Genomic DNA, 25534 nt, shown 5'->3' with positions numbered 1-25534 from the left:
GACAGATGCCAAAGGTATTTGTGTAAGTGTGTGGGTGTTTGTGTAACTCTGTGTGTGTGTGTGCTGCTCTTTGAGAATGTGAAACGGATTTATATTAGGATTGCGGGAGCTGAAATCTGGCTGCTCTCTGCTCCTCCTGTGATATTCTCCTGTCGTTTTACACCCCTCCTTTTCTTCCCTCGGTTGAACTGCTTTGCCGACAATGTGTCGGGGCAGAAGCCAGTCGCTCGGTGAGCTCCCTGCATCTAGGCCGCCTGAAGGTATCCTCTTACATGTGTGGGGCTCCGGGGCCCCTGTAACTCTTGTGGAACACAGGCTCACATGGGGAAAAGAGAGAGGATGAAGGCTGGAGGACGGCGGGGGAGACAATTAAGAAACCAGAGGGAAGGGAAGGAGAAGCTACTGAAAATTCATGGTACTTAAAAGAGAAGTAGAGAGAAGAAGAAGAAGGAAAATAATGGTAGCACTTTTGACAGTATGTGGATAACCAAAGGATGTCTTTCACATCATTTAAAAGGAAACAAAGCGGATGGTTTTAAAAGAAATACGAGACTTTGGCAAAGTACCAAAAGCTAATAAGTACATTTACTCGAGTATTGTACTCATAAAAGTACACATTTTAAGCCATTTTTTACTTTACTGAAATACTTCTCTTTCATGCTATGTCATACATCTTGTGTTTTTACAAACCTTGGTTACTAGTTAAACTAACAGCATGGAATTGTTCAATTTAGCTCGGTCATTTAAAGAAACTTAGTTACAGGGGTCGATCACGATGAACCAAACTCTAATAGGTCTCAGAATATCTTGTTTTGACTAATTTGAGTAAATTAAAATCAACTTTATTGTGAAAACCCGGATTACTCACCCTTCAGGCAGGAAAGCTTGAACCGGGGTTTAATATGAACATACTTCCAGCGTCACTGCAGGTGGTCCAAAGTAACCATCACAAACTCAATACTCTATTACTCTGCACTACAACAGAAACACAACTTAGCACAGTCCACATTCAAACATACATTGACTATTAAATAATTATATTATCCCACACATAACATGTAATAATAAAACGTTTTACCAGACAAAGGGTGCATTTAAGTGGCTCTTGGTTTGTTATTCAGTAGTAAATCAGTGTAAATAATCTAATTATAAGTCTTAAGATTCCCTTTCAATTGTTTTTGTGGCTTGCTCCTGATACTTTAACAGACTTTTAAAGAACAGTGAAGTGCTAATTTTTGCTACATTTACTGAACACTTTCTCTATCTAGCACTGGACATTCCTCGGGTTCTCCTTTTCAAGCATCTATGATAGAATAAAATCCCAAACACTCAGAGAACAGGTCTTAGTTTGCAGATGGATTCGGACAGACCTTATCTGTTACAAATGTTTGAATAAGGTTGAATGATTCAACATTATTTAGAAGGAGGCAGTGGCACGGGCGAACAAAGTGATCGCTTAAACCTCTGTCTTTCCAGGAAAAAACCTCACACCCCCACAACAGATTCTGCTCGTCACCCAGTAACCTGCATGACAAAATACTTCCATGGAAATTCCGGTAAAGTTAATGACAGAGAGATCAGGGGAATGGAAGAAAGAGTGGGAGAGATGTAGAAAGTGTGTGTGTGTGGGGGGGGGGCTCTTGTGAATTGTGAAAATAAATAAACATGTTTGGGCTCATGGCTCAGAGCATTAAACCCCACAGTGAGAATGTTTCCTGGCAGCGTCCCAGCAGGAGATGAAAGACAATCCCACTTTAAACACAGTCGTAGGAATATATCATTTATCTTTCCACCATTAAAGTCAAAGCTGTAATAACCTAATAGCTGAGGTAGAGTCACCTCCCTCTTTCTTTAGAGACAGTACAAATACAAATACCTGTAACATCTAGTGTATAACACTGCGGGTAATTACAGAGGAGAAGAAGTACGCCCCGTACTACCTGTGTGTACAAATCAGGTAAACCTCCACCAAACCCTTTTGTAAACATAAATACATCCATTTTCCAGAGCTCTAAGTGAAAATTAAAGTGTTCTTGTCGTTGGCGCTGACACGTGAAGCTTCAAGGTAGAAGCTGCTCGGCCCAAGATCCTCCAGCATCCATCTCTGCATCGGATGGCGTAGATTTAATTCTTGGTTCTGAGGGAGAACATGACTCACAAAACAGCTGTTCAGGATTCACGGAACATCTCCCCAGTACATTTAATTAATCCAACTCTTGGCCTGCTGGGGTTAGAGTAGAAATCACTGCTAATTCACAAGGGGGGGGCGCATGCTTTTAATAATGTTGCTGGGAGTCACACGGAGGTGAATCACAAATCGCAGTATTTCCTGTGAGTAAAGCTGTGGTTTGCACTTACTGTATTTTTCAGATGGTCCCATAGCTGTTTTCAGTGTATGTGACCCAATTTCACCATATATACAGTGTTTGTCATATATATTCTGTCAACTGACTGAAAAGACATTCAAGATACTGTGCCAGTCAGCAGCTCAAGTCATATTCACAATGGTTCATAAAGCTTGCACACTAATAACAGTACTGGTCTTCCGCCTTAAGTGATCCCACTTATTTCCAGATATGAAGCGTGACAGCCAACACAAATATGCCAATGTACCGAGTTTGTATCACTTACTTGCTCAAGGCCTTTCCTGCCAAAATAATAACAGGGTTGGCAGAAAACTTCTCAGGATACAGTAGGTTCATATTTGTATTAGTTTGAACCATGCACTGCGAACTAATACAAGTGAGTTGAGATTCACCATCTGCTCTGAGTGAATCTGAGTCTGTTAAAGCTCAATGAGTGACTGAATTCTGACTGGGCCAACATGGAACAACATGGACTTGAAAGTATCTTCAAAAGTAAACTGAGAAATATAATGCCACCCGAAGCCTTAGCATTTGGCCGCTGGGTCTTTATTTCTACTTGAGTGGCTCTCTTCAGCTCTATGTTGCATTTGAGATTTTTTATGTCTTTGGTCATTTTCAACACCCACAGTTCAGTATTTATCCTCAACAAGCAGCTGGTTACTCAGTGAGAAGTGTAAACTACCAGCTCAGCACCAAATGACGGCCAGAAAGATAGCGACTGGCAGACAAAGTCCATCATACAGCAGCTAAATCAGTTTAGAAATTCAATTCAGGGGTTGGCTGAGACCAAAAGGAGAGTTAATATTGGAGGTATGTATATTCAAATTAACACCGATGTCTCTCTGTATCTGTCAGTCAACCATATTTACCAATATCACAGTTTCTCAATTTGTCTGCTTTACTTTACAGCTTGTTACTGTTGCAAAAAAACATGTTTATTGCAAGTTTAAGTAAAGTTTGTGTTCCCATTTGTGTTGATGCCGCAAGGAACAACCACCGATACAGTCATGCTGAAGACCAGAGGATATTCTGGGGGCTGCCATTATGAAAATGAAAAACTCAGAACATCATTATGTTAATAGTGGTAAGTATCAACATTTCTCTGCTCACTTTAACCCAATTCCACTCCAGCCTCATGCTATTACCCCCGACTGAGATTATAGAGGGAAGAATTTAAAGTGCTCTACTTTATGTTTTTTTTGCAAGTGTATTCTCCATATGTCCATCTGTCATTAGGCACGCTTTACTCCTCTAACAGGGCTGCTAGTCATACGGATAAGAGGCCTGTGTAATTGCTGTGCGGCAACGCAATCATGGCACGGCTGCTGACGCACTGCCAACACACAATCAAGATGCCCGCTCCAGATTATCACGCTGTAAACAAACTGTCAGGGCCTCTCTTATTCTGCTGGGGATTAGCATTTCAAACTGTCAGCTGCCAGACTGGGCCCCCTGGTACTGAGAAGTTATGATTCATCCACAACACATATCCAGGCCAATCAGCCGTCCATCAGCTGATCATTGTGTTTGTATTTATCTCTATTAGTATATAACTGTACATGCTGTACATGCCGTTCCTGAGTCCACGTCATTCATTACTGGTTCCCTGGTGCTCGGTTTTACTCGGGGAACTATTAATCTAAGTGCTTCTCCGAGAAGAACAGTAAACCCGTGAGATGTCTGTTTTTGGATGGCTGTAAATTGTAAATTGAGGGGGTAACGTTAAGGTTGTGTTTAATGACTCCCAGACTTCGGTTTCATGTGTGCAGAGTTTTAATTAAAATAAAGAAGCACAACACTGTAAGTAGTCTGTATAATGTAATTGCTCCTGTTTTAATGCGTACACAATGTTTAAATATGAAGGAATAACCAGAGGCACTGCAGGATTTTACAGAGTTTCCTGCTCAAAGTTCAAGTGGAACAAACCATAAAGAGTCAATGGATCAAGAATAGAAACGCCTGCAAATAATTACAGTCATTTACCACTGCCTCTAGAAATTTGTATCTGACAAACACAAACTAACATGTATTTTGTTCACAGAGCACGAATGACCTTTGCAAAAAGTTGAAAATCTCTACAGAGTACAACTTCTTAAATGCCAACCGAAGACGATGCAGTAAAGAGCAAACACAAACCGAGGCTGAAGGCTCAGGAGAAGCATTTACAACACGTAGAACAACAGAGCTGAAGTTCTTGTCAGGTTGATGCAGGGGCCTGGCCTTCATGAGGCAGCTGGAAAAGCAACAGTATTATCTAAAAGATGCTGGTATGCAGGAAATGGACACTTGAGCCGAGATAGCGTCCTTGAGCACAACTCTTCAGATACCAGATCTTTCAATTCCTACTTAGGGCCAGTGTAGCCTTTGACGGTTACACAGCTGTGACCTACAAGAGGACGAAAGGGAGGAATATGTGATATTATAAGGGTTGATGAGGTCATTGAATAAACCTGTCATGAGCATAGATTGTATATAAAGGTGGACGATTTGACAGCGCACTTAAAGTGAAGCCAAATAATCTTGATCGCCTCCTGGTGGTTCACATACATTTTTTATCCAATTATTTGATTTTCAGGTAAATTTGGTTTAATTAGTCATTTGATTATTAAACAAGGTGAAACGTCATGATTGAAAGCTGGGACCGGCCCGTGATTGGTCGAGTTCATGTATAAGTGACTTCATCTCCTGATCACTACTCCACAGCCTCTGTCTCCAGATGATGTCATTGACTCAAGATGGCAGTGATCGTATTCAGATGTTTTTGGCTTCGATTCTGGATAATGGGAAGAAATGGAGACGTGTCATCCATCTTTATATACAGTTTATGATTGTGACCTTAAAGAGAACAAAATGCATGGATTGACACTGATGAGTCACATTATAATGGGTGATGTAGTCATGGAATAACCAATAACACAATATGGAGAGCAATGCAAAATACATTGTGCAAACTAATGTCTTAGTCAAATTAATTCTTATATATATATTTTTTCCACAGAGCAGAGTTTTGATGAGTATCACCTTTCTAGCACATAAACATGGCAGTACAAGTTTTAGAATATTTTTATAAACCTATATTTGCATTGTTTTCAGGTGTTAAATGGTGATTGTTTAACCATTTTATTTCGATTAAACTTCTTTTATAAACTTCCACCAGTTCTGTCATGCAAAAAAAATACTCAAATCACTGAAAAATATTATAGCAATGCACTGATTTTACAAATTTCGTGAAAAAGCAGCAAGCCTTCCATTTCTCACTAAAATGAGTTATTGTGTGGTGACAGCACTTCACAGAAACATGACGTTTAACCTCCTGTTTGTCAGGATGCAGTGCAGGTGTCTCAGAGTCTCGTTGTGGAGCGTGTGAGGTCTTTCTTGTAAAAAAAAGGGAGTAGCTTTTAAAGAGACTTTTTGGTCGGGTTATTCTGTTAACTAGAACTCAGACATCAACAAGTAGATTTGAAAGGAGGAGAGAGCACAAAGCTAAATTGAAGAGACACTGATTTGCAGTTGTGCAAGTGAAAGAAAGGAGAAACTATTTTGTTTTGGTGCCCAGATTTAGTCCATCTGTCACTGCTCTTTGTGTCCTCTGTGTCCACAGAGTCTTCGGCTGCTGACACAAAAATGCAGGAGCAGAATTTAGGGTTTACCCTCTCCTCTGACCTCTGACTTCTTGCCATTCTTGTCAGGGATGTAACTGTCCTCAGTAAATCCTGCTTGTGTCCTCGAGGCCCAGTGGTCAAACAAGGAAGCGGGGATTCTTGTGAATGCGGGAGTCAGGGGAAGGGGGACATGCATGATGATTTAACTGTCTCCTTCCACAAGCAGGCGTCTGTGTGATGTGTTTGCTCCCACTAAATAGGTCTGGACCGTGGAGTTGTCTGGTCAGCAGAGAAAAGACTGCAGCTGAGCTGACTCATTCCCGCTGAGCGATGCCACAGTCAGATCGGTGGTTTCGACAGAAGATAACTGCAAAATGTGCAGAGAATCCAACAGCTTCCAAATTGAGTTCATTCAGACGACTGTGAAAAAACATCAACTGCTGGACGAGCTGGAAGTTCATAATGACAAACAGATTAATGGACGGTGTGGTCATAAAAAAGCCAGGTAGGGCTACAGTTGGAATTTATTCCACGACATGTGTTTTGCATTTTACCCAGTTTCTCATGAAACTAGGCCATGGCTCATCCACGGCTTCCTGCTGCAAGGCTTCAACTTTGGAGAGCCTGCTGACAGCGAGCGCACACACGCTACACAAAAACACACGCGCGCGCACACACACACACACTGCCCTTTTACTTCAACCCCTGGAAGAGCACACGCTGGGAGGAATTCTCCACACTGGGTTCTGGCCGGAGACAGAAGTGAGGAAGAGAAGGAGAAAAACTGTTGAGGAAAGGAAGAAACAGAGAAGAACATTTTTCTGAGTCATGCACTGAAGTCTTAATGTCACCTGTAAATCTATATCTTTTAATGAGAGATTTCCAGAACACACAGGAAGCTGAGAGAGTTGTTTCCTACATGACGGTTTTCATTAGGGCTCTAAGCAGCAGCTCTATTCCCACAACTGTAACGCAACCGCGGCCAAGTCAAAACAGGCTCGTAGCTCAGCACAAACATTTACGGGGCAGTAACATTTCAGTTAGTAGGAGATGTGTGTTTCTCTCCTCTCTGGGCTGCTTATCAGATCTGATCCACATTCCTATATAGGTCTTTTACACAAATTTGACAGAATGACTTATATGCTGGATCAAATTGCCTTTAGGGTCTCGTGCAGCATTGGCGTTTGTCAGACCACCAGTGTAGATCCAGGATCCATGATTAGGAGCTGGGGGAGTGTGTGTGTGTGGGGGGGGGGGGGGGGTGCATCTGTGCAGAGGACAGTTCTCATGACGTTTAACAGCCTTTTAACGAGGATGCATGGATTAACAGAGTATTTCATTGTGACGAGTTTATTAAATAAAATGCCGATAAGAGATAAAACTCTGTCTTCATTCTGTCACTTTAAAGCAAACTCTAGGACATAAAGAAAACAAGCTGAGGGTCAATGATCTCTGGAACATCAGCAGTAAAGAAATTCAGCATGACACATAATGAAAATTGAAGCAGCTACTGTGACTCAGACGTTTCAGGTTGTTCACTAACCATAGCGTGGGTTGTTTGATTTGGCTCCTTAGGAATGACACACCTCCTGGGATTGGCTCCACCTCTCCCTGCTGCGACCCTCAAAGGAGAAGCGGTACAGATATTGGATGGATCTGTTCTCGTGGGTCTCTCGGTGTTATGAGATGGTAAATCAGTGGAACACCCCTGCAACCGGCGGATCTTCACATCAAAGAGCATCAAAGAACATAGGGTTTCCTCAGCAGATGGGCTGCTGCTGGTGGAGGTCAACCCTTATTTCTCCTATAAGCCGATAAAAAAAAAATATGATTTCAGTGGGTGCAACCATAAACTGGCCTGTCCAATAGCATGATATAAGGACATCATAAACAATACAATAAAGTATGTTTCTTTAGAAGTCCAAATATGTAGATTTGCATATATTTGGATTGTCTACAATTACACTTTGGTTGGGTTTATTATACAAGACAATATTGTCATAGGGGAGCAGTGTATCTTGTGCAAACACTCAGCTTTATAAGTAAATAAAACGGATTGTAAATCAGCTTGATTATGTGTGAGGCTCTGATCTAATGTCTCTGCAAAACTGCCACACCTTCAGTAGCATGCAAAGGTCTGATATCATAAAAAGAAATGGAACAACTGCTCATTAAACCACCACTAGGTGCCTTTCTAATGAATACAGTATTCACTTTCACATCAACAAACCGACCCATTGAAGTATAGTGACGCCCAGCCTCAAGGCAAAATGACTCAATGGTTTAAAATAACAGTCGTGTTAATTCGAGTCGGACTCATGAAAACAAATCTAACTGTCGACCGAGAGACAAGAAAGACTGGAAATATTTTCAATTTGAGCCATTCCTCTGTTGATGTTTGAACTGGAAGGAAGATCTGCATCATGAACCATGTCAGTTAAAGGGAAGATAAACAAAATGAAACCTAATAACAAACCTTCTGTGTTTAGGTCTCATAAACAAGCAAAACACTAAGGCCTTGTGCACGCTAGAGGTTTTCTAACTCATCACCGATTCTAAAAATGTGAGTGACCACACACAGAGTGACAGAAACCATTTTTTTTTTATATTATACTTGTCAGAGCCCACACAGGCGATTTGGCCTGAACATCAGACCACACACTTGCCATTTGTAGGAAACGATTTCACAGTGGTGGGAGACTTGAGATCCTGCAGAAACTCGTGTGTCTCTTCTTCTTATGACAGTTGGCAGGCAACTTTTAGGCGCATTACCGCCACCTTCTGAACAGCAGTGTGGAAAAGTAGTGTGATTAAACGTGAACTCGGTATAAAAATAAACGTGGAGGAGGACCGACGTCTTCAGCTACCTGCACTTGCGTGAAAAAAAATGGCTGAGAAGGAGGAATCGGCTAGTTTCTTGGTAATCCGTTAAGTAGTTTTTAAGTTACTCTGCAAACTAACAATGAGTCTAGAATGGCAATAAGTGGAACAGATTGTTACTCTACCAAGGCCCATCATTTCCCATGCATAATTTTTTTTAAGAAATACGCTCTCATTTAAATGTTAAAGAAAGTGACTTCCCTGGCCAAACTTATAATATAATATTTGGCCACCTTGTCTGAACATGTCTGTAGAAACTCCCTTTATTTAAGTGTAGCGGAGCTTTAATCAGTGGCAGGTTACTGTCAACACACTGTGTTATGTTATGTGGAGAAGGTGATGGGTAATTCCATTAATTCAAACAAGACACGCACTCATGTGTTACCTGACTTTCTCTCCTCTCAGCTGTGAAAGTAACATGTGGGCTACTGTTTTGTTTTTTATTTATTTTTATTAGAATTGCACACAAAAGACATGATTACAATGGAAAAAGCCATTAACCAGGGGTGTCCAAACTACGGCCCGCGGGCCATCTGAGGCCCGCCATCCATTTTAAATTGGTCTGCCTCAAATTAAATTAAAAAAACAAACAAAACAACACTTAAATGGCACTTACTTATAGCACTTTATAGTTTTGCTCTATTTTTTGAAGAAATTGTACTTTCTTTATTCTTGTTGTTCTTGGTTTGTACCCTCGGGTACCCTTGAATGCACTTATTATAAGTTGCTTTGGATAAAAGCGTCAGCTAAATGAAATGTAATGTAATGGACTATGGCCCACTGTATTGTACGTCTCAGTTAAGGCCGCCACGCCCCGCCGCCCTGAGCGACGCGATTGTCACAGTCCGCTCCAGGGCAGGGGGGCGCGGCGCCGTGAGTGGCCCAGACCTTCAAATTTTTTCTGTATGTGGCCCTCAGGTTAAAAAGTTTGGACACCCCTGCATTAGACGATTAATACGTGAATAAACGGTGAGATATATCCTATGATACCTCAAACCAAAGGAATGAAACTGACGTTCAATACCTCCCATTTTGGATTTCTCAATTCAAAAACAGACCTGATAAAACGGGTAGTAAAATGAATGTCTTTGGTGAGTCATACTGTAATGACTGTGTCCTAATATGATTTTTACAGAATCATGTGGGTGGTATTCGAAGTGTGAGATAAGATAAGCAGGTGAGGCAATAACTGCTCTGAGTAGCTAGTTGCCAAAAAACCCGTAATAAAAGCAGTGAGGTGTAGCTGGAGGAAAACCACCCATATCTGACAGGGCTCAAAGGGAAGCTGGGAGGGGGTGGGGGGTGCAGGCTGAGATAAGTAGCACCTTTGGGTGGTACATCATTAAATAACCAGTCGTATTTCAACACTTGTCGACTGTATTCCAGCCCTCAAGTCCAAAAGGTGGCAATAAAATGTGTTTCAATCGGGACACTGGGCTGGGGAGCTGTTCACACCTGGAGGAGGGAGGGGCTGCACAGTAACTCATAAACATCATGCAGCATCAGCTGTCAGAAGGAAGATTAAGTTTGACTGTTATTCAGATATAAAATTTCACTCAGGACGTGGTCTTAGTAATAACTTCCCATTTACCAAGATGAAGACGTCTTCCAATTGATGAGAAGCATCAACTCTCTTACAATCAAGTATCTTTACCTCAGCCCAGGAGGTTAAGGTTTTACTAATGTCCTTTTGTTTGTTTGTTTGTTGGTTGGTTTATATGTTAGTTTGCATGTGATACACTTAACGCAACAGATTTCCTTGAAACTTGGGGGCAGGAAGCAGAATGGGTCAGCAAGTTAACCCATTGAACTTCGGTGTTGATCCAGATCAGGGGCGGATCCAGGTTCATTTTAGTTTTTTTTACTTTCTTTGACATGGTGGGCGTTATTTCAACATTTCACCTTTTCCCCTCGGTGTTGTTTCATGGATCTTGATTAAAAAAAAATCGGGCATAATAAGGGAACTACCAAATTTTGAAATTTGATGCAGCTTGACTGAAGGCTGTTGGACCTCCCTGCAGGTTTGTGCTTTACTGAGTGTCTTTCTAGTGCTTGCTTGTAACATTCAAATGTTCATCAGTAGGTGAGTATGTGAAAATCCTGCAATTAATAAGAAAAGAAAAGAAAACAACACCTTTCAAGTTACTCAGTTGATTTAGTGTGAACAGATGATTCCTACGTTTACACCAGGTTTACACTCGCTGAGATGTGTTATGGTGTCGGCAGAATCCACTTAGTTGTGATGGAGATGTGTGTGTCTCACTATCTATTGTGAGCATTTTAAAATGGATGAAAAGTGCTGGTGACGCAGGAGCCTCTGAGCTTTTATGATGACAGATCCATCTCCACTACAGCCAGGGAAACTCAATCTGCTGATGTAGACTGTGTAATACAGTAAAAGCTGGTTAGGATTATCAAACTACTATTTGTGGTCACGATTGTCTACAGTAATATCGTCACATGATGTTTATACTAATATCCTTTGTACTGTAATCGCTATATTTAAACAGATCAGTCACTGTTTGATCTCCAGCTCAAGAGAACCCTGAGCCACTGTATGAAGCTTATGGAAAATGGAGTGTATGCATATGGCAAAGCATATCATAAGGATATCAAAGCCCTAAACCATTCATTCAACCATTCATGCAAACTTTCAGACATCAACTATCACACACAGGGGCAGTTTAGGCTTCAGTATCTTGCCCCAGGGCACTTTGGAAAGCAGACTGTAGGAGCCAGGGATCGAACCACCAACCCTCTAGTGGCAACCCTCTCTACCCCCTGAGCCACACAAATGTATTTTTAACTGTTCTCCAACAAACCTTAGTCAAGATTTGTTGTTCTTTAATCTGATTTTATCACATGAAGTAATTTTGCATACAACTTGGACACAGTCAAGAAAGAAGATAGTGAAAGTTGCGTTGTCCTGTATAAGTACTCCCTCAGAGGAACAGACACACAAAGCACAGTTTGACAAGTATTGTGAGACATCAAAACGTTTTATTGGATACATTGTGTAACATCTTGAACGATATACATCCCTACGTAGCTTTATTTCATTAAAAACTGTTGAAAGAAAGAGAATAGTGCTAGTATTGTGATGTTTAACCCGCTGCGTGTGAACAAAAAAAGGAAAAGCTGCATTTTTCTTGGAAAAACACTCAATGCACCATGTCAGTGAGAAAATATATTGCTACAGTGAGGTGAAGACATCCCACTTTGGCGCATTTTTATTTTTCTACTGGACAGAAACTGAAGGAAATTAAAAAGGATCACAGAGATCAAAATGTCGTTATTGCTGGTAGAATTATCCTGAAACTTTGGTCCATGAGGCCAATTCTGCAGCTTTTGTGGATATATTTGTTTTGCACAAATGCACAATATATCAATCTGGAATTAGGATTTGTATTTAGAGAAACTGATCCTTCAAACTCTTGAGGCGCTATAGGAAGAGAGCACAACATAAACACCATAAATATGCCGAGAGGTCAGCAGGTCCCTCTCTTTTACATCCAGTGAAAAAAAGTCTAAGTCAAAGTTCAAGATGTGCCACCTTGATGCCTAAGTATAGTTCAGTGTGTGGCCGAGCAGTCTTTCTCTTCCTCCTGCTCAGTGTGTCATCTTCAGCTTGAGCCCAGAATGTCTTCATCAAGGCCTCGCTCATGTTTTGTTAAAGTCTTTCCTGAACGGGAACACAAAAGTGGAGCCCTGTAACAGAACGTGAGCCTGGATTAGTTGGAGAGACACGGCCCTGGGAGGGAAACGGAAACTTAAAGTAGTTTTAAAAGAACACGAGAGAGCTGTGCCTAGATCAGCACAAACCATCGAGAATCATCCACCTCAGTGTTCATTGAAAACAAGAAAGGATTTGTTTGAAGTCGCCACAGAGCTGTGAGTGGGTGTTGACTTCTCCCAGTGAAAAGTCAAAACTTACTCAGACTCTAATGTTTTTACTCATTTTTCTATTTCTGTGAAAGAGCTTAGTGTAAAACGGCATGAAAAAAGAGGTTTTAATTTTCAGTTCACTAGCACACGGTCTAGTTTTTTACTTGTTACAGAGCAACATTCTCACCACTTTGTTTTCAGCATCTCAGTCACTTTAACAGTAAAATAAGATATATTGGTGTTACAAGCAGTTAAAATATCAAAAAACACAACAATTTGTTCTTGAAATTTGTGTTTTCCTGTGTAATTGTACTGTTATTGTTTAATTATTTGATTTTTGATTCTTACTTCAGTCATTTTTGTGGGATTTCTTGAACTTTTGTGTCCGACATTGTCTTTTCTTTGCAGACCATTGATCTTCTTTAGACTGTTTTCAGACATGACTCAGTCCAGACCAGATTTTCTGGATATTTTTCGTTTGCCTTTCACATATGAAGAATGCAGCAGGAGATTGTCCCGATCAGACGTGTTCAAGACAACAGGAACATTTACAGAGCATTCAGGGCGTCAGCGTAGAGCATGACCAATAGATTAAGCTGAATGCAGGGCCTTAAAGGGGCCACAACAAAGGGGGGCCAATTCCATGTCCAGCAGCCATGCACAATCCCCGATTCAGTAAGGTGCACATTTAAGTCATTCCATGTTCTCTGTCAGCTACTATAGCTTAGAGCCACAACATGAATTGAGTATCTTTCAAAAAAGACTTCAGGGTTACTTCAGAGGCCAATTCGAGTTCAGTTGGGGTCAGTAACCCCTGGCCCCACCCCTTGATCCACCCCTGGCCCTGTGTCATTACTTATCACCAAAAACTCTCTGGTCTTCTTTTTTCTTTCCAATTGGACATCTTCATCTGCATCTTCTTCTTGCTCACTGTAAATTTTCTGTAAATTTTCCTGCTGCATTCCCATATGGACATTTTTTTTATTGGGGGGCTGTGGCAGGAACTGACTCAAACATTTGCGTTCTCACATTTTGCGCCTCCGCACAAATTACGAGCAAGTACCCGGACTTCGGTGCATGTCTGAAAGCAGCTCTACCTAGCTTCACAATGGCCAACACTTTCTGATGTGGAACCAATTTAGCTCGGGCCGACCAAACGGGATCGGCCCCCGTTTGCAAAGTGACTAGAATCCAAAGTGATGAGAGTGCTGCCCAGTCCTACAGAGATAAAGAGGAGAGCTGCTGTGGAGAGGCCAGAGTGAGGCAGAGACAGAGAGCACTCGTGACACTATCACTAGACACCAAAGCACAACCAAGGAGTCAGTTACTTTTACTTACACAGATACCACTGCACTCACTCACTGCAGAGCTTACTTCTTCTTCCCGCCTAATGACATATTTTCAGTTTTTTTCTTCTGAGCCTCATTGAACAAAAGACATACCTTTGTGTTAGCCAGTTGTAGTGTTGGTGACCCCACCCGAGTGAAAACAAATTACATAACTGATAATTGGTAGTGTTTTGTTGCTCCAGGTGAAAAAAAAAAAAAAGCTTCGGTGACAAGCTGAGGTGTGTAAGTCGACTTGGATTTTGTTTACCTGTTTTGATCACTGCAGGAAGCACAGGTATTATTGTGTTAACGTTTTACACTTCCATGTAAATACCCCGCTCCCAGTCCCACATGTCCACACAAGCTTGTTTTTCGACCATAAAGCTTTGTTTGCTGCGTATGTGTGCAGGCTCAGACCAGTCTTATTCCCTGGCTTGTTCCGCAACCCCCCCCCCCCCCACCCCTCAGGTCACAATATGAATCTTGAATGTGAAAAAACCCCATTAAAAACAACAATATTCTTTTATTGTGATTATTTCACTTGAATTAGGAATATATATATATTTCCCTGTTTTTTGTTCATGATAAATATGAATGAAATGTAATTGCTGAATAGTAAAATGCTATTTTTAAAAACTTTTCAATAGGGGGTTACATACAGGACTATTTATTGACTGGGACCAGTAAGATCCTGGAGTCTCTCCTGGTTTCTTCAGGGGTCTGAGGATAAAAAAGTGTTGTGAACAAAACTGAATTGACTTGCCTGCAACAAGTCAGAGCCAATAAATCCCCCTTCTGTTTTTTTTGTACATAGTAAACAAGTGTTTATGGGTGAGTTGCTGAGGGGCTGGATGGCAGATGTTTTGGCTTATGTTACTGTTTGACAGAGACAAACTAGATGTGTCCCACTCTTTACAGTCTTAATGCCCAGCTGGGATCACTGGCTGTGGCCTGACACCATGTCTACACAGGAGGCCTAGAGGAGCAGCATCTTCAGTGCTCCATGTGCACATTGCATATATAGGTCACACAATCTTTAGCAGCACTCAGAGCCCATGTCACTTTACAGACAGATGGATGAATAGAATTGGTTTTACCTCTGTCATGGCGTCATCGATCTGTTTCAGCTCCTCGTAGTGATCTCGAGAGTCTCTCAGAGGCTGAACCATGATCTCCTCGATCTGAGGGAACAGCTGTGGGGGAAAAAAACGCCGCGGTATGAACGTGACCTGTCAACCGAGGAGAGCGTGATGAATCAGACACACGCCCACAAGGGCAAGGCTCTACCTTCATGACCGTCTCGAACATCGGAATGAGGACAAACTTGATGAATCCGATTTGAGCAGTGGGCTTGGTGACTTTGTCTCTGTCCATGAAGGGGGCCACGGGGAGACCTTCAGACTTCTCCCTGTCACTCTGGAGAGGACAGAGGAGGACATGTTGTTATTTCGCCCTGTGCGCTCTCTTCCTCCTGCTGATTACATCCTGGATTTAGGGGTAAATGTGAAGGCTGTGGTTTAAGGTTCACCTGCATGAAGTACTCCTGCAGTAGACAGTCCACCCATGGCTCAGCCACCTCAGTCGGCCTCACTTCGTTGGAAATATCACAGCACTTGATCAAAACCATCTTCAGCTGAAAACACAATCATGGACATTAAGAACACGAGCTGAGGACAAAGGAGCCTATTCATTATTATACTGACACACACACACACACACACACACACACACACACACACACATACACACACACACACACACACATACACACACACACACACACAAGTCTGTTTTACCGCGTCCACTGTTTTCCTGTGGCCACCCTCACAATTACACTTTTACAATCATGTTGGCTTCTGCTAATTACTGCACAGACGTTGGATAAAGGCCCACTTGTCTGAATGTACAGTCCGGCAAACAGCTGGTGTCAGGTGGAGATGCAATGTGATCCGGTGAAACATACGTACACATGTCACATGCTCTTCATTGGTGAAATCAAAGTTGTCCACTTTTTGCTTAAAGGAGTCTAGTATCTCTCCATGTCTGGCCATGTCAGTGGCCAGGATGAGGGTGATAATCGCCTGAAAATGTAACAGACAAAATCAAAAGTGGGAGGGGAAGACATTTACTCACATTTTAAGTCATAAAATCACATTGGTCTTCAATGAAACCTGTCATGAAAAGGGGTTAGGGGTTACGACAGGGCTACACTGTTTTAATAGCACATTTCACCTGTCGGATCTGTTTGTAAGCCTCAGGATCCACATTCGCAAAGATGTTGCACTCAGGAAGGGAAATGATCTGGAAGGCCACAGCACAGTGGTGGTTCTCCAGCGGAGATATGTCATTGTAGCGTACTGCCAGCTCTGTGCGGGCATTGATCTGATACCTGATGGATAACGGATGATTGAAAGTATTATGATGTTATGGGTTAGGGGGTTATGGGTGATGAATAGGGGATACATAGATACATACATTGAGATGGTTAGGGCTAACCCTAACTCTAAACCAATAAATGTTCTTTGCCCAGCCCTAACCTCGACCTAACCCAACTCCATCTGTCCAGCCTTTTGACACTTTCCAAATCCAACAACGTCCATCTCGACCTTTTTACCTTCATCTCTGAGGCATAAACATGTAAAGAACAAATTATTGGAACCCTTCTCCTTTCACCCCAATCATTCTTATTTCTGTGGCAGGAATGCACAAAGCATTGGGATCTCTGAGTGATATGCGCCGGCACGTGCCTTGCCTTTGTCGCTTCCCTCCAAACCACATCAATCTGCTTGGGGATTGTCAATGTGACCAATTTATATTCCTAACCCTAAACCTTTCAGCTGTCCAGTCGATGGACGAGAATAAGCAATCATCAAGATAGCTTAACACTGCCTAACCCTTACACTGAAAATTCAAATGTATGCATGTTTCCATCCACCATTATTCACAAATAGTCATTGATTTGGTTCATCAAGATGAGCACAAGGTGCCAGTGTGATTAAAAACGAATTGAAAATGCATATAAATGATAAATCGTTAGTATTTCTCCATCATGTTTCCCTCATAAGAGAGGCCCCTCGCGTTCCCGAAACCACGGCAGGAAAACAACACGATAATCTGGATCAGTGTGTTTTCATACCACCACCCTATCCATGCTGAACTACTTTCACAGCTCATCGACAACAATGTTGTGATGGGGATGTCAAAACACGCTGGGGGTCAACATGCATTTGCACTGCTCCTATCTGTAAACACCTCTGCAGACAGAAAGGTGAGTCTTACGTGTTGTTGTAGCCGGGGTGGTCCAGGTCATGGCACACTGCAGCTGTCATTAAAATGCCCATATCTGTGAGAGTCAGCTTCTCCTGGACAACAGGGAAGAGGAACAGGGTTGTCAGATAAAAGTAAATATGTCAAATCTGCACGTTTATTAATTGGCATTTCAAAGAAAGAGGATGGTTTGCTTGTAAGAAATTATGATCTGTCCGGACCTGTCAGATATTTTGTAAATGTGCTTGTTAAATGCTTGATGATTATTTGACAAGCAGGAACACACACTGTTCTGACAACTTTTGCCGTTTACCTGCAGGTTGCAGAGGTGAATCATGCCGTACATCATCTGGCTCACGCAGAAGCAATGACGGAAGTTGTGGAAGGGGTTGTTACGGTAGTTCTCCTGAATCCCCAGCTAGAAGAAACACAGTTATTCCCCCAATGTGCTTGCTGCATAATCTTCAAACCAAAAATTGTCTCCAGGATTAAAACCATTAAATATAATGTTTTGAGTTAAAAAGCTTCTGGACAATTTGCATCGCAGGATATAAGACAGTACGCCCTCTATTGCTCTATAACTTTACCAGCCAGCGTTTGAGTGTGATAGGGTTCATGTTGAATTCCTTCACCAGCCCCAAGTCATGGTACATGTACTCCAGACAGCTCAGCATCTGCCGCAGCAAAGAAAGAGCAATGAAATCCGTCACTTTGTTGACCTCGAGTGGAAGCCGGTGATTTAAGGCGAGTGGCGCTATCGACGAACCTCGTTGTGTTCCCAGTGCCACACGTCGAAAGTTGGCTTCTTCAGGGCTTCTATGGTCTCCTGAGACAGTGTGTACTGTAAATGCGAAAATAAAAACGGTCATCAGAACATCAGCTGTAGACCGTCAGAAGTCAGCTTAGTCTAGGAATGAAGGGAGGATCTACCACAGTGGACGCACCTTTGGGTAATTGGGGACATCTCGTCGAGGAGTGACCTTCTTCCCGTCATCTGAGAAGTTGTATTTGCACTGACAGCTCACTCTGAGATGGCAAGTACGAGAACAGAAAGATGGGAAACTACATTTGATATCAGGTATTTTACGGATGAACAGAAGTGTGGAGTGCGTTCATCTCACCTGCCGGCACCTCTCGAGGTCATCTCATCGCGTAGCCTCCTCAGGTCGTTTTTACACTTCTCAATCTCCACCACTTTCAAGCCTTCCACTGCCAAACAATCACAAGTGAGATGTTTCCAGTTGAGTTATTTGATTACCTCTACCAGGGAGGACTGTTTATCATTTAGAGGGATTACACGAAAACTATACTGGACGGATTTCCATGAAACTTGGTGGAAGGATGTGGTACTGTTCAGATAAGAACCCATTGGGATTTCCTACAGACCCAAGTACAAATTGGGATATACTGAATTTAAATCTAGTTTCATATGTGGACTGAGGTATGTGTGCAGCTGAATGCTATTGCAGTAGTTTTGTACTATGGTCATTCAAAATTGGCTTTCCTCTGAGATCCCTTCAGAGACAACGTCAAAAATGTCCCACTCACGTTCCACTCTCTTCTCCAGCATGGCGAGCCTGTTGGTGACCTCAGTCTTCAACTCGTTGATGCGAAAGGCTCTGTGAGAGAAAAGCAAATCACGAGGATCGATGACGATAAGAAAACCACATGGTTCATTTGTTAGGATCACAAAATAAATCCGGAAAGTGACCTAGACTATAAAAGACAAAGGGGAAGGGAGTTTTTTTTCTAATTGAACTCGGCTCTGTGGATGTCAGCGTGTGTTAAAGCGCATGGTATGTGGAAGTTATGTGTTAGGGTGGGGAAGGTGAGGCTTCAGCCATAACATAAACAACGGTGAGGGTTACCTGCTGAACTGCTCGGCCACCTGGGACAAGACGTTCTGAAACATGTCCTCCTTGTCTGCAGACACAAACACAATCATGATCAGTCATTGTGAGCAGAGATAACTGGGTCCAGAAACTAGTATCACAGTGGAAGTGCTGTTGGTGCGTGTGTGTTAGTCGACTGACGGACAAACACAACTAGTTTACCTCCGAGTTGACCAGTAGACAGCGGGACAACTTTGTACAAGGAGCTGCGAGGAAATCAGACGTGCGATCGTTACTATTCATATATGAACTTAAAAAGGTCTTTGTCGTGATTTTGTATTTTCATGGATGTAGAATAATTTGTGTTGTCACCTTGGAGTGTTGGTGGGCATGGTGGGGTCCATGGAGACCATGGCACCTCCTGGATCCACCATCATGATGGCAGTGTTCCTGTCATGACAGGACGAGAGGCTGAGTGAATCATCTGATTTCTGAACACTGCCTTTTGTTCATGTTTTGCCCCATTTCACCAAGAGTGGAGCTTTTTGAAACAATTTCAAGATATGTTGCTGTACAACACACAGCATTTACATCTACTTCTTTCACAGCTGCTTTTGTCCAAAAGAGATTACAACCGAGGAAAAACCTTTAAGTGTAATTTTTTTTTTGTATTTTGTATTTTATTGTTGCACACACAGCAAGATAATGTGCAAAGTGTCTAGAAATCTATTATCTCAGTGGAAATAAAGCACCTCATATATTGGAGATAAAACACTTGCGACCTTCTTCACGGAAAACCAGTCAACAGACAGAGCAGCGCTTGACAGGTTTATCCTCCCCAGTCAAAGCAGATGACGACCAGATCTTTCCTCTGTCATTAATCATCGTCTGCTTTGATGTGCATAGCTAAGGGAGTATGTCTTTGACTAATACATGCATGTGATCCCTCTCTGTCTCTGCTCTGCCGTGTGGAGCTTCTCAATGTCAATCTCAGTGTTTCGTATCCCTGGAGAGAAAAACCTCTTGGATCAGAGGGGAAACATCTCCAGAGCAGCGTGACTCATGATGACCTGTGTGACTGAGAATCCTTGCTGACAAACCTGGGAATGTTGGACGAGGAACACAGAAGCTCCTTGATGTCACACGGACTGCAGTGCCGACTGAACACCACCTGTGGGACGCACACACAGCAACTTCTCAGTTCAGAGAAAAACTAACCTCTTTTGTTTCATTCATTTAAAAACGTGTTTTACAGGACAAAGATGGCAGAAGGTTGCAGATTCATATAGAATCAATAATGTCCCATTGTTGTGGCATTAATGGCTTTACCGTCACGTTATTTAGGAAACCTCCTCTGCGGGTCATGAATCCAACACAGTGCAGTCTGTGTTTCTAAAGGCACACCTGTGCACAGCTGCACACAAACAGCTGCTGTGGTTTTGACATAAGGCCTCAGTGTTCTGACAGGATGGGGGGGGGGGGGGGGGTTATCAAATGTCATGATGCTTAGACCACCAGGTCACATGGGAGCGTGAAGTTAGGGTTGGTTTGCTTCATGGCTGAATGACACGAAGTCGGCGGAGAAACCAATGAGGGAGAGAGAAGTGGTGAGAACGCATGAAACTCGCCAAGATCCCCTTTATCTGTGATGCTGAAATAAATCAGATCGCTTTACAAAGCTCAGCACATTGCAGGGTGTGTATATCTGTGTGGTGTGTGCATTGACACTGAGAAAAAAGTGTGATCTTACATCTTAGAGTGAGCAGGTGTAGCAGACAAACATTCACCCGCAGGCCGTGGCCTTGGCGCTCTTGAACAGACATGTGTCATCGCCAGCTCTCTACTTGAAGCACTCTACATCGGCCAGAGCAGCAGGTGTCTCATTTGTTTTTATCTCAGTGTGTTCAGAACGATCCGACACGAAACCAGAGCCTGAAAGCATTTGTCACGACTGTGTTAACGATCCTTAAAAACGCTGCTCTGTCGATGCACGATTAAAAAGCTGAAATAGTTGATCGACCATATTCTACATTACTGTGTTTTTGATTAGATGTTCAGTTGCTGCCTCTGCAAACCTGAGTGCGAGGTAGGAAATAAAACCCAATCTATAATTTCTGTCAGGGTTGCAAGGCAGCAGAAAGGGTGTGTGAGCTGCTAATAACGGGTGTTTGTTTCTGTCAGTAACACCTGTAAGGCAAACGCACAACCGTCTAATTTGAGCTCCTCCTCAGGTGACTCAGTCCGTGGGGAACACTTCTTACGTTAGTCAAGGAGGTGAATTAAAAAGTGAATTTTTTAATTGACATAGTTAAAGTTATACAAGGTTGCTTTCTTTAATTAACCTCAATTTAATAAGGTAGCAACAATAATTTATATGTAATGAAACCCGATTAAACGCTTATTATTTATTTAAAGAATTCAACATCCTAAATTATGATTTTATCTATTTTATCTATAGGTTGCCACATAATCCACATGCAAACATAGTTCTGATTCATAGAAGAAGTAGTTTAAGAGTTTTAAAAGTCTTTTGTGTCCCTATTTTACACGTTTTACGATTTAAATCTTTAAATTTGTGTGTGTCCAACATATCCGGACTTTAATTAATTAATATTTTACCAGCAATTTTATAAACTAAATTGTTTTACGTTTTCATGAAACTGGTCAATGTTTTGGTCAAATGAGCTAATTTCACACATCTCAAGTACATCTCTCACAACAAACTGTGAGTTATTAACGTGGTTTTAGAAATGTAAACACTATTAGAGACCCACCATTTAATACATTTCCAATGGGATGGGACCTACCTTTTGCACCTTGCCATCCACATCCAGGTAAATGGTTTTGGGGGAATAGGAGGAGGGGCTGGAGCCCATGTCAACCTCCCTCTCCTCTCTTACACACCCACAGATATTTGGCTCGGATCCCTGACCAACCAACCTGGACAGCTGACAAACAGGGTCTTATCCTGGAGTAACCGACACTAAGTTGATAGGGGATAAGGGGATAAGATAAGATATGATACAATAAGATAATATTAAATAAGATAAGATAATATATGATAACATAAGATAACATAAAATAACACAAGATAACATAAAATAGGATAAAATAGGACAAGATAAGAGGAGATATGATAAGATAGACATCAGTAAAAGTAGTAATAAGTAAACATGCAATTCATTTAATATCAGGAATTATTCAGTGTAAACATTATAGAGATAACAGATAATACTATGAAATACAATGAAATGAAAAATCTGCAGCTAGGAAGAAAATAAATACACATTACAGGAGAACAAATGCAAAACCATCCCCAGGAAAACGTTATTATAAACCATGACAAAGAAAATATTAATTTACGTATATGTTATTTTCCATCAAGTCATTCAGTTTCAATAAAATCAAAAATCGAAATATACATATACTGCATTTAAAAAGGTCACAGTCAAATTAATTTGTGAAAAGCAGCAGCGTATATATGTTAAACTCACAGAATCAGCGATGCAGTTTCCCCTGTGGAGACTGGAGGTAATGTCCCAGGTGCTGGGGATGCAGCTGACTCACATGCAGACGCCCGCACACACACAAACCCACACGAGCAAAGGTGGAAGTGATGGGGAGGAGAGCGAAGGAGAGAGAGAGAGAGAGAGAGAGAGAGAGAGAGAGAGAGAGAGAGAGAGAGAGAGAGAGAGAGAGAGAGAGAGAGAGGCTGTGGGTTAAACAGAGGATGGGGAAGGGGATGGAGTACTACGAATTTAACTGGCACTCGTATCGGTTGCCGGGTGACTGTTACTGTGGGAGAAAAAACAACCCCATCATCTGAAGTGGTGCTGGTAGTGGTGCTGGTAGTGGTGCTGGTAGTGGTGGTGGCGTGTACCTGCGCTGGTCACAGACAATTCATCTGCAAACACATATTTAACGTATTTAAAAGAAAATCAAGATTAAAAAACACCATGTGACTTGTTTTGAAAAGCTATCTGATTGAAACCTGACCGGAGAATTATATTAATGTGTGCTCTATTATAAAATAGCAAGCACTGTTGGCCTCAGAGGCAAACAGGCCGGGGCCGGGGCCGGGCCCTAATTCCAAGTGGCCCTGTTCTTTTTCTGTCGGATCTGCATGAGCTCTGCATTTGTACGTACACAGTTTAGATTCGTATTTTCTATCTGTGTGTGTGTGTGTGTGTGTGTGTGTGTGTGTGTGTGTGTGTGTGTGTGTGTGTGTGTGTTTGCGTCCGTGCGTGTGTGTGTGTGTGTGCGGGCCACTCATCCACTCCAGTGTTCAGAGCAGGTCCAGCAGATGGTTTAGTCAGATGACTTTTGCAAAGCACTCGCAGGAGATTTCAGGGCATTTCATTTTTTAGCAATCCATTTGTGATTGATCCTGGACAGTGAAATAAATATACTTTCAAAACGTCAAAACCTGCATTTTCTAATAGCATCTCAGAAATTGTTAAAGCCTCGATGTCTGGGCTCATTTTGGGTCGAATCAATTCCTTGTGTTTTGCCCTAAATCTCAAATCCATATCTCTTCTACAGTGTGTTAATGTGCATCAAGGCTTTTGTGACATCCTCCATTGTTGGACCCTCAGAGGAAATACTTAGTTACTTTACTAAATTAAAAGTATAATTCTATTGGTACTGAAAGTCCAGCAAACATTCTCATTAAGTAAATAGGCATTATAGGCAAATTTATATGAAAAGTTCTCGTTCTGCGAAATAATGGCCCCTGTTACTGAGATATTATCATATATCACAATATTAGATTGTTAGTAATGATGTATGAATGTATAACAAGCGTGTTTAATTCCACAGCTGTTTGGTTGGAGGTAGTTTTAACTGGATGTACATTTTGAGGAGTTGGGCTCCTCCAAAGAGTCAGAAGATAAATATGAGCGTCTGTGAAATAATAATCCAAGTGGGGGGAAAGAAAATCAAATGGATTTCTGTTTAAAATTATATTTAAACATTAACATTCATAACTTACTTGGGCCTTGACTAATTATTTAAATCTATCATCTGAGACATTTAGGGGGTAGGTATATCTTTGCTGGCAAGACTTCAATTTCTTTTTTGCTTCAAATCCCCAAAAGTGCAAAACCATTGTTTGAATCTTCAATAAATAATATTATATGATTGACATAAGATACATGTTTAAATTAAAGATTTAATCTGAAACGCAACCAGTAACTATATTGATTAAACGAATAAATTTGATTAAAATGTTCAGTGTTAGCCTCTTTTAAAATAGTAGAATAGTACAACTATAGAGTATGGTAATATAAGAACAGCGATATAATGCATGTGCACAATATACAGAGGTAGAGATGAAACATATTCACTTAATATGGTACATAATATGAAATACATTAAGTTAATATTGTTAATTAGTTGGAGACTGCATCAGATAAGAAACCTTCTTCTTCTTCTTCTTCTTCTTCTTCTTCTTCTTCTTTTCCTTCTTCTTCTTCTTCTTCTTGTGCACTACACTGTCTGACTCTGACCGATCCTGACCTACAGACACAAAAAGCCAGAATAAGAGCCTTCAACAATAAAGTCACCCTCGTCCTCTGGGATTTTCACATCAACAGGCCGGTGTGAATGAGGACATTAGTGAGGAGGCTAATCCGGGCAGCTAGAGGAGGTCATTAATTAGAGACGGTGAGCATCCCACATGATCTCTGTTCAACTCATGGGACACCTACTCACGTGCGGAAACACAGACGCAAGTACTTTATGTGGGCAGATGTGATGCTGCTCCCCAGAGTCTGATTACCGCCGCTGCCACGCTGGAGGAGAGGTGGTACGTAATGTGATAGAACATGTGATCAACACTCAAAACGTTGGAGACCAACAAAAAAAGCCACGTCCAAGCTGAATATGAGTGGTCCGATCTCGTCTTCTGAGGAAATGAAGCCACAGGTGATTATGCACACATTTGTGAGTGCGCTTGCTCGTGATGTGTACCCCGGGCCTGCTGCATGTGTATTCATGAGTCTGTGCACAGAGGAGTGGAAGACCACAAAGCCCAGATCAAACACATGGGGTCCTCATCTGCTTATGCAACCACAAGACTCATCACACCTTCAGCAACGGACGACGCAGCTCAGGGATAAAAGCAGCTAACCAGGCAGATCTTCATGACAAAGGACGTCCGGCTGGTTCTGTGAAGGGAACAAATTTCATTGATAATAGGGATGTACCAGGCTTCTCGTTGTGTGTGTGTGTGTGTGTGTGTGTGTATGTGTGTGTGAGTGTGCCCCTGTATTAGTTCACCTCACGGCTGAATATAACCCAGCAGACCCTTTAATCTTTTATCTTTTCATTCCACACTGCTTAACATGGTTTTTGTATAAAAACAAACAAACATG

At 41.8% G+C, this 25534-nt stretch overlaps 1 protein-coding gene across 1 annotated transcript; it reads right to left on the bottom strand.

Annotated features, from left to right (window-relative positions):
* Positions 1–11837: 11837 nt before the first annotated feature.
* On the bottom strand, positions 11838–22051 carry pde9ac (phosphodiesterase 9ac). The gene is made up of 19 exons (XM_053422822.1): positions 21968–22051; positions 20261–20331; positions 19533–19610; positions 19383–19426; positions 19197–19251; positions 18877–18947; positions 18450–18537; positions 18273–18354; positions 18095–18169; positions 17916–18002; positions 17642–17746; positions 17341–17423; positions 16294–16450; positions 16029–16142; positions 15590–15694; positions 15349–15477; positions 15159–15254; positions 14072–14154; positions 11838–12556 (listed from the first exon to the last, which is right to left on the bottom strand). Exons 1-18 carry the CDS (start codon positions 22034–22036, stop codon positions 14104–14106), a joined length of 1560 nt encoding a protein of 519 aa, XP_053278797.1. The 5' UTR covers positions 22037–22051; the 3' UTR covers positions 11838–12556; positions 14072–14103.
* Positions 22052–25534: the final 3483 nt, after the last annotated feature.

The sequence above is a fragment of the Pleuronectes platessa genome, chromosome 5 (assembly GCF_947347685.1).
Source record: "Pleuronectes platessa chromosome 5, fPlePla1.1, whole genome shotgun sequence".
Taxonomy (NCBI): Eukaryota; Metazoa; Chordata; class Actinopteri; order Pleuronectiformes; family Pleuronectidae; genus Pleuronectes; species Pleuronectes platessa.
Note: the sequence above shows the minus strand (reverse complement) of the source record. Positions and strands in the feature narration are given on the sequence as shown.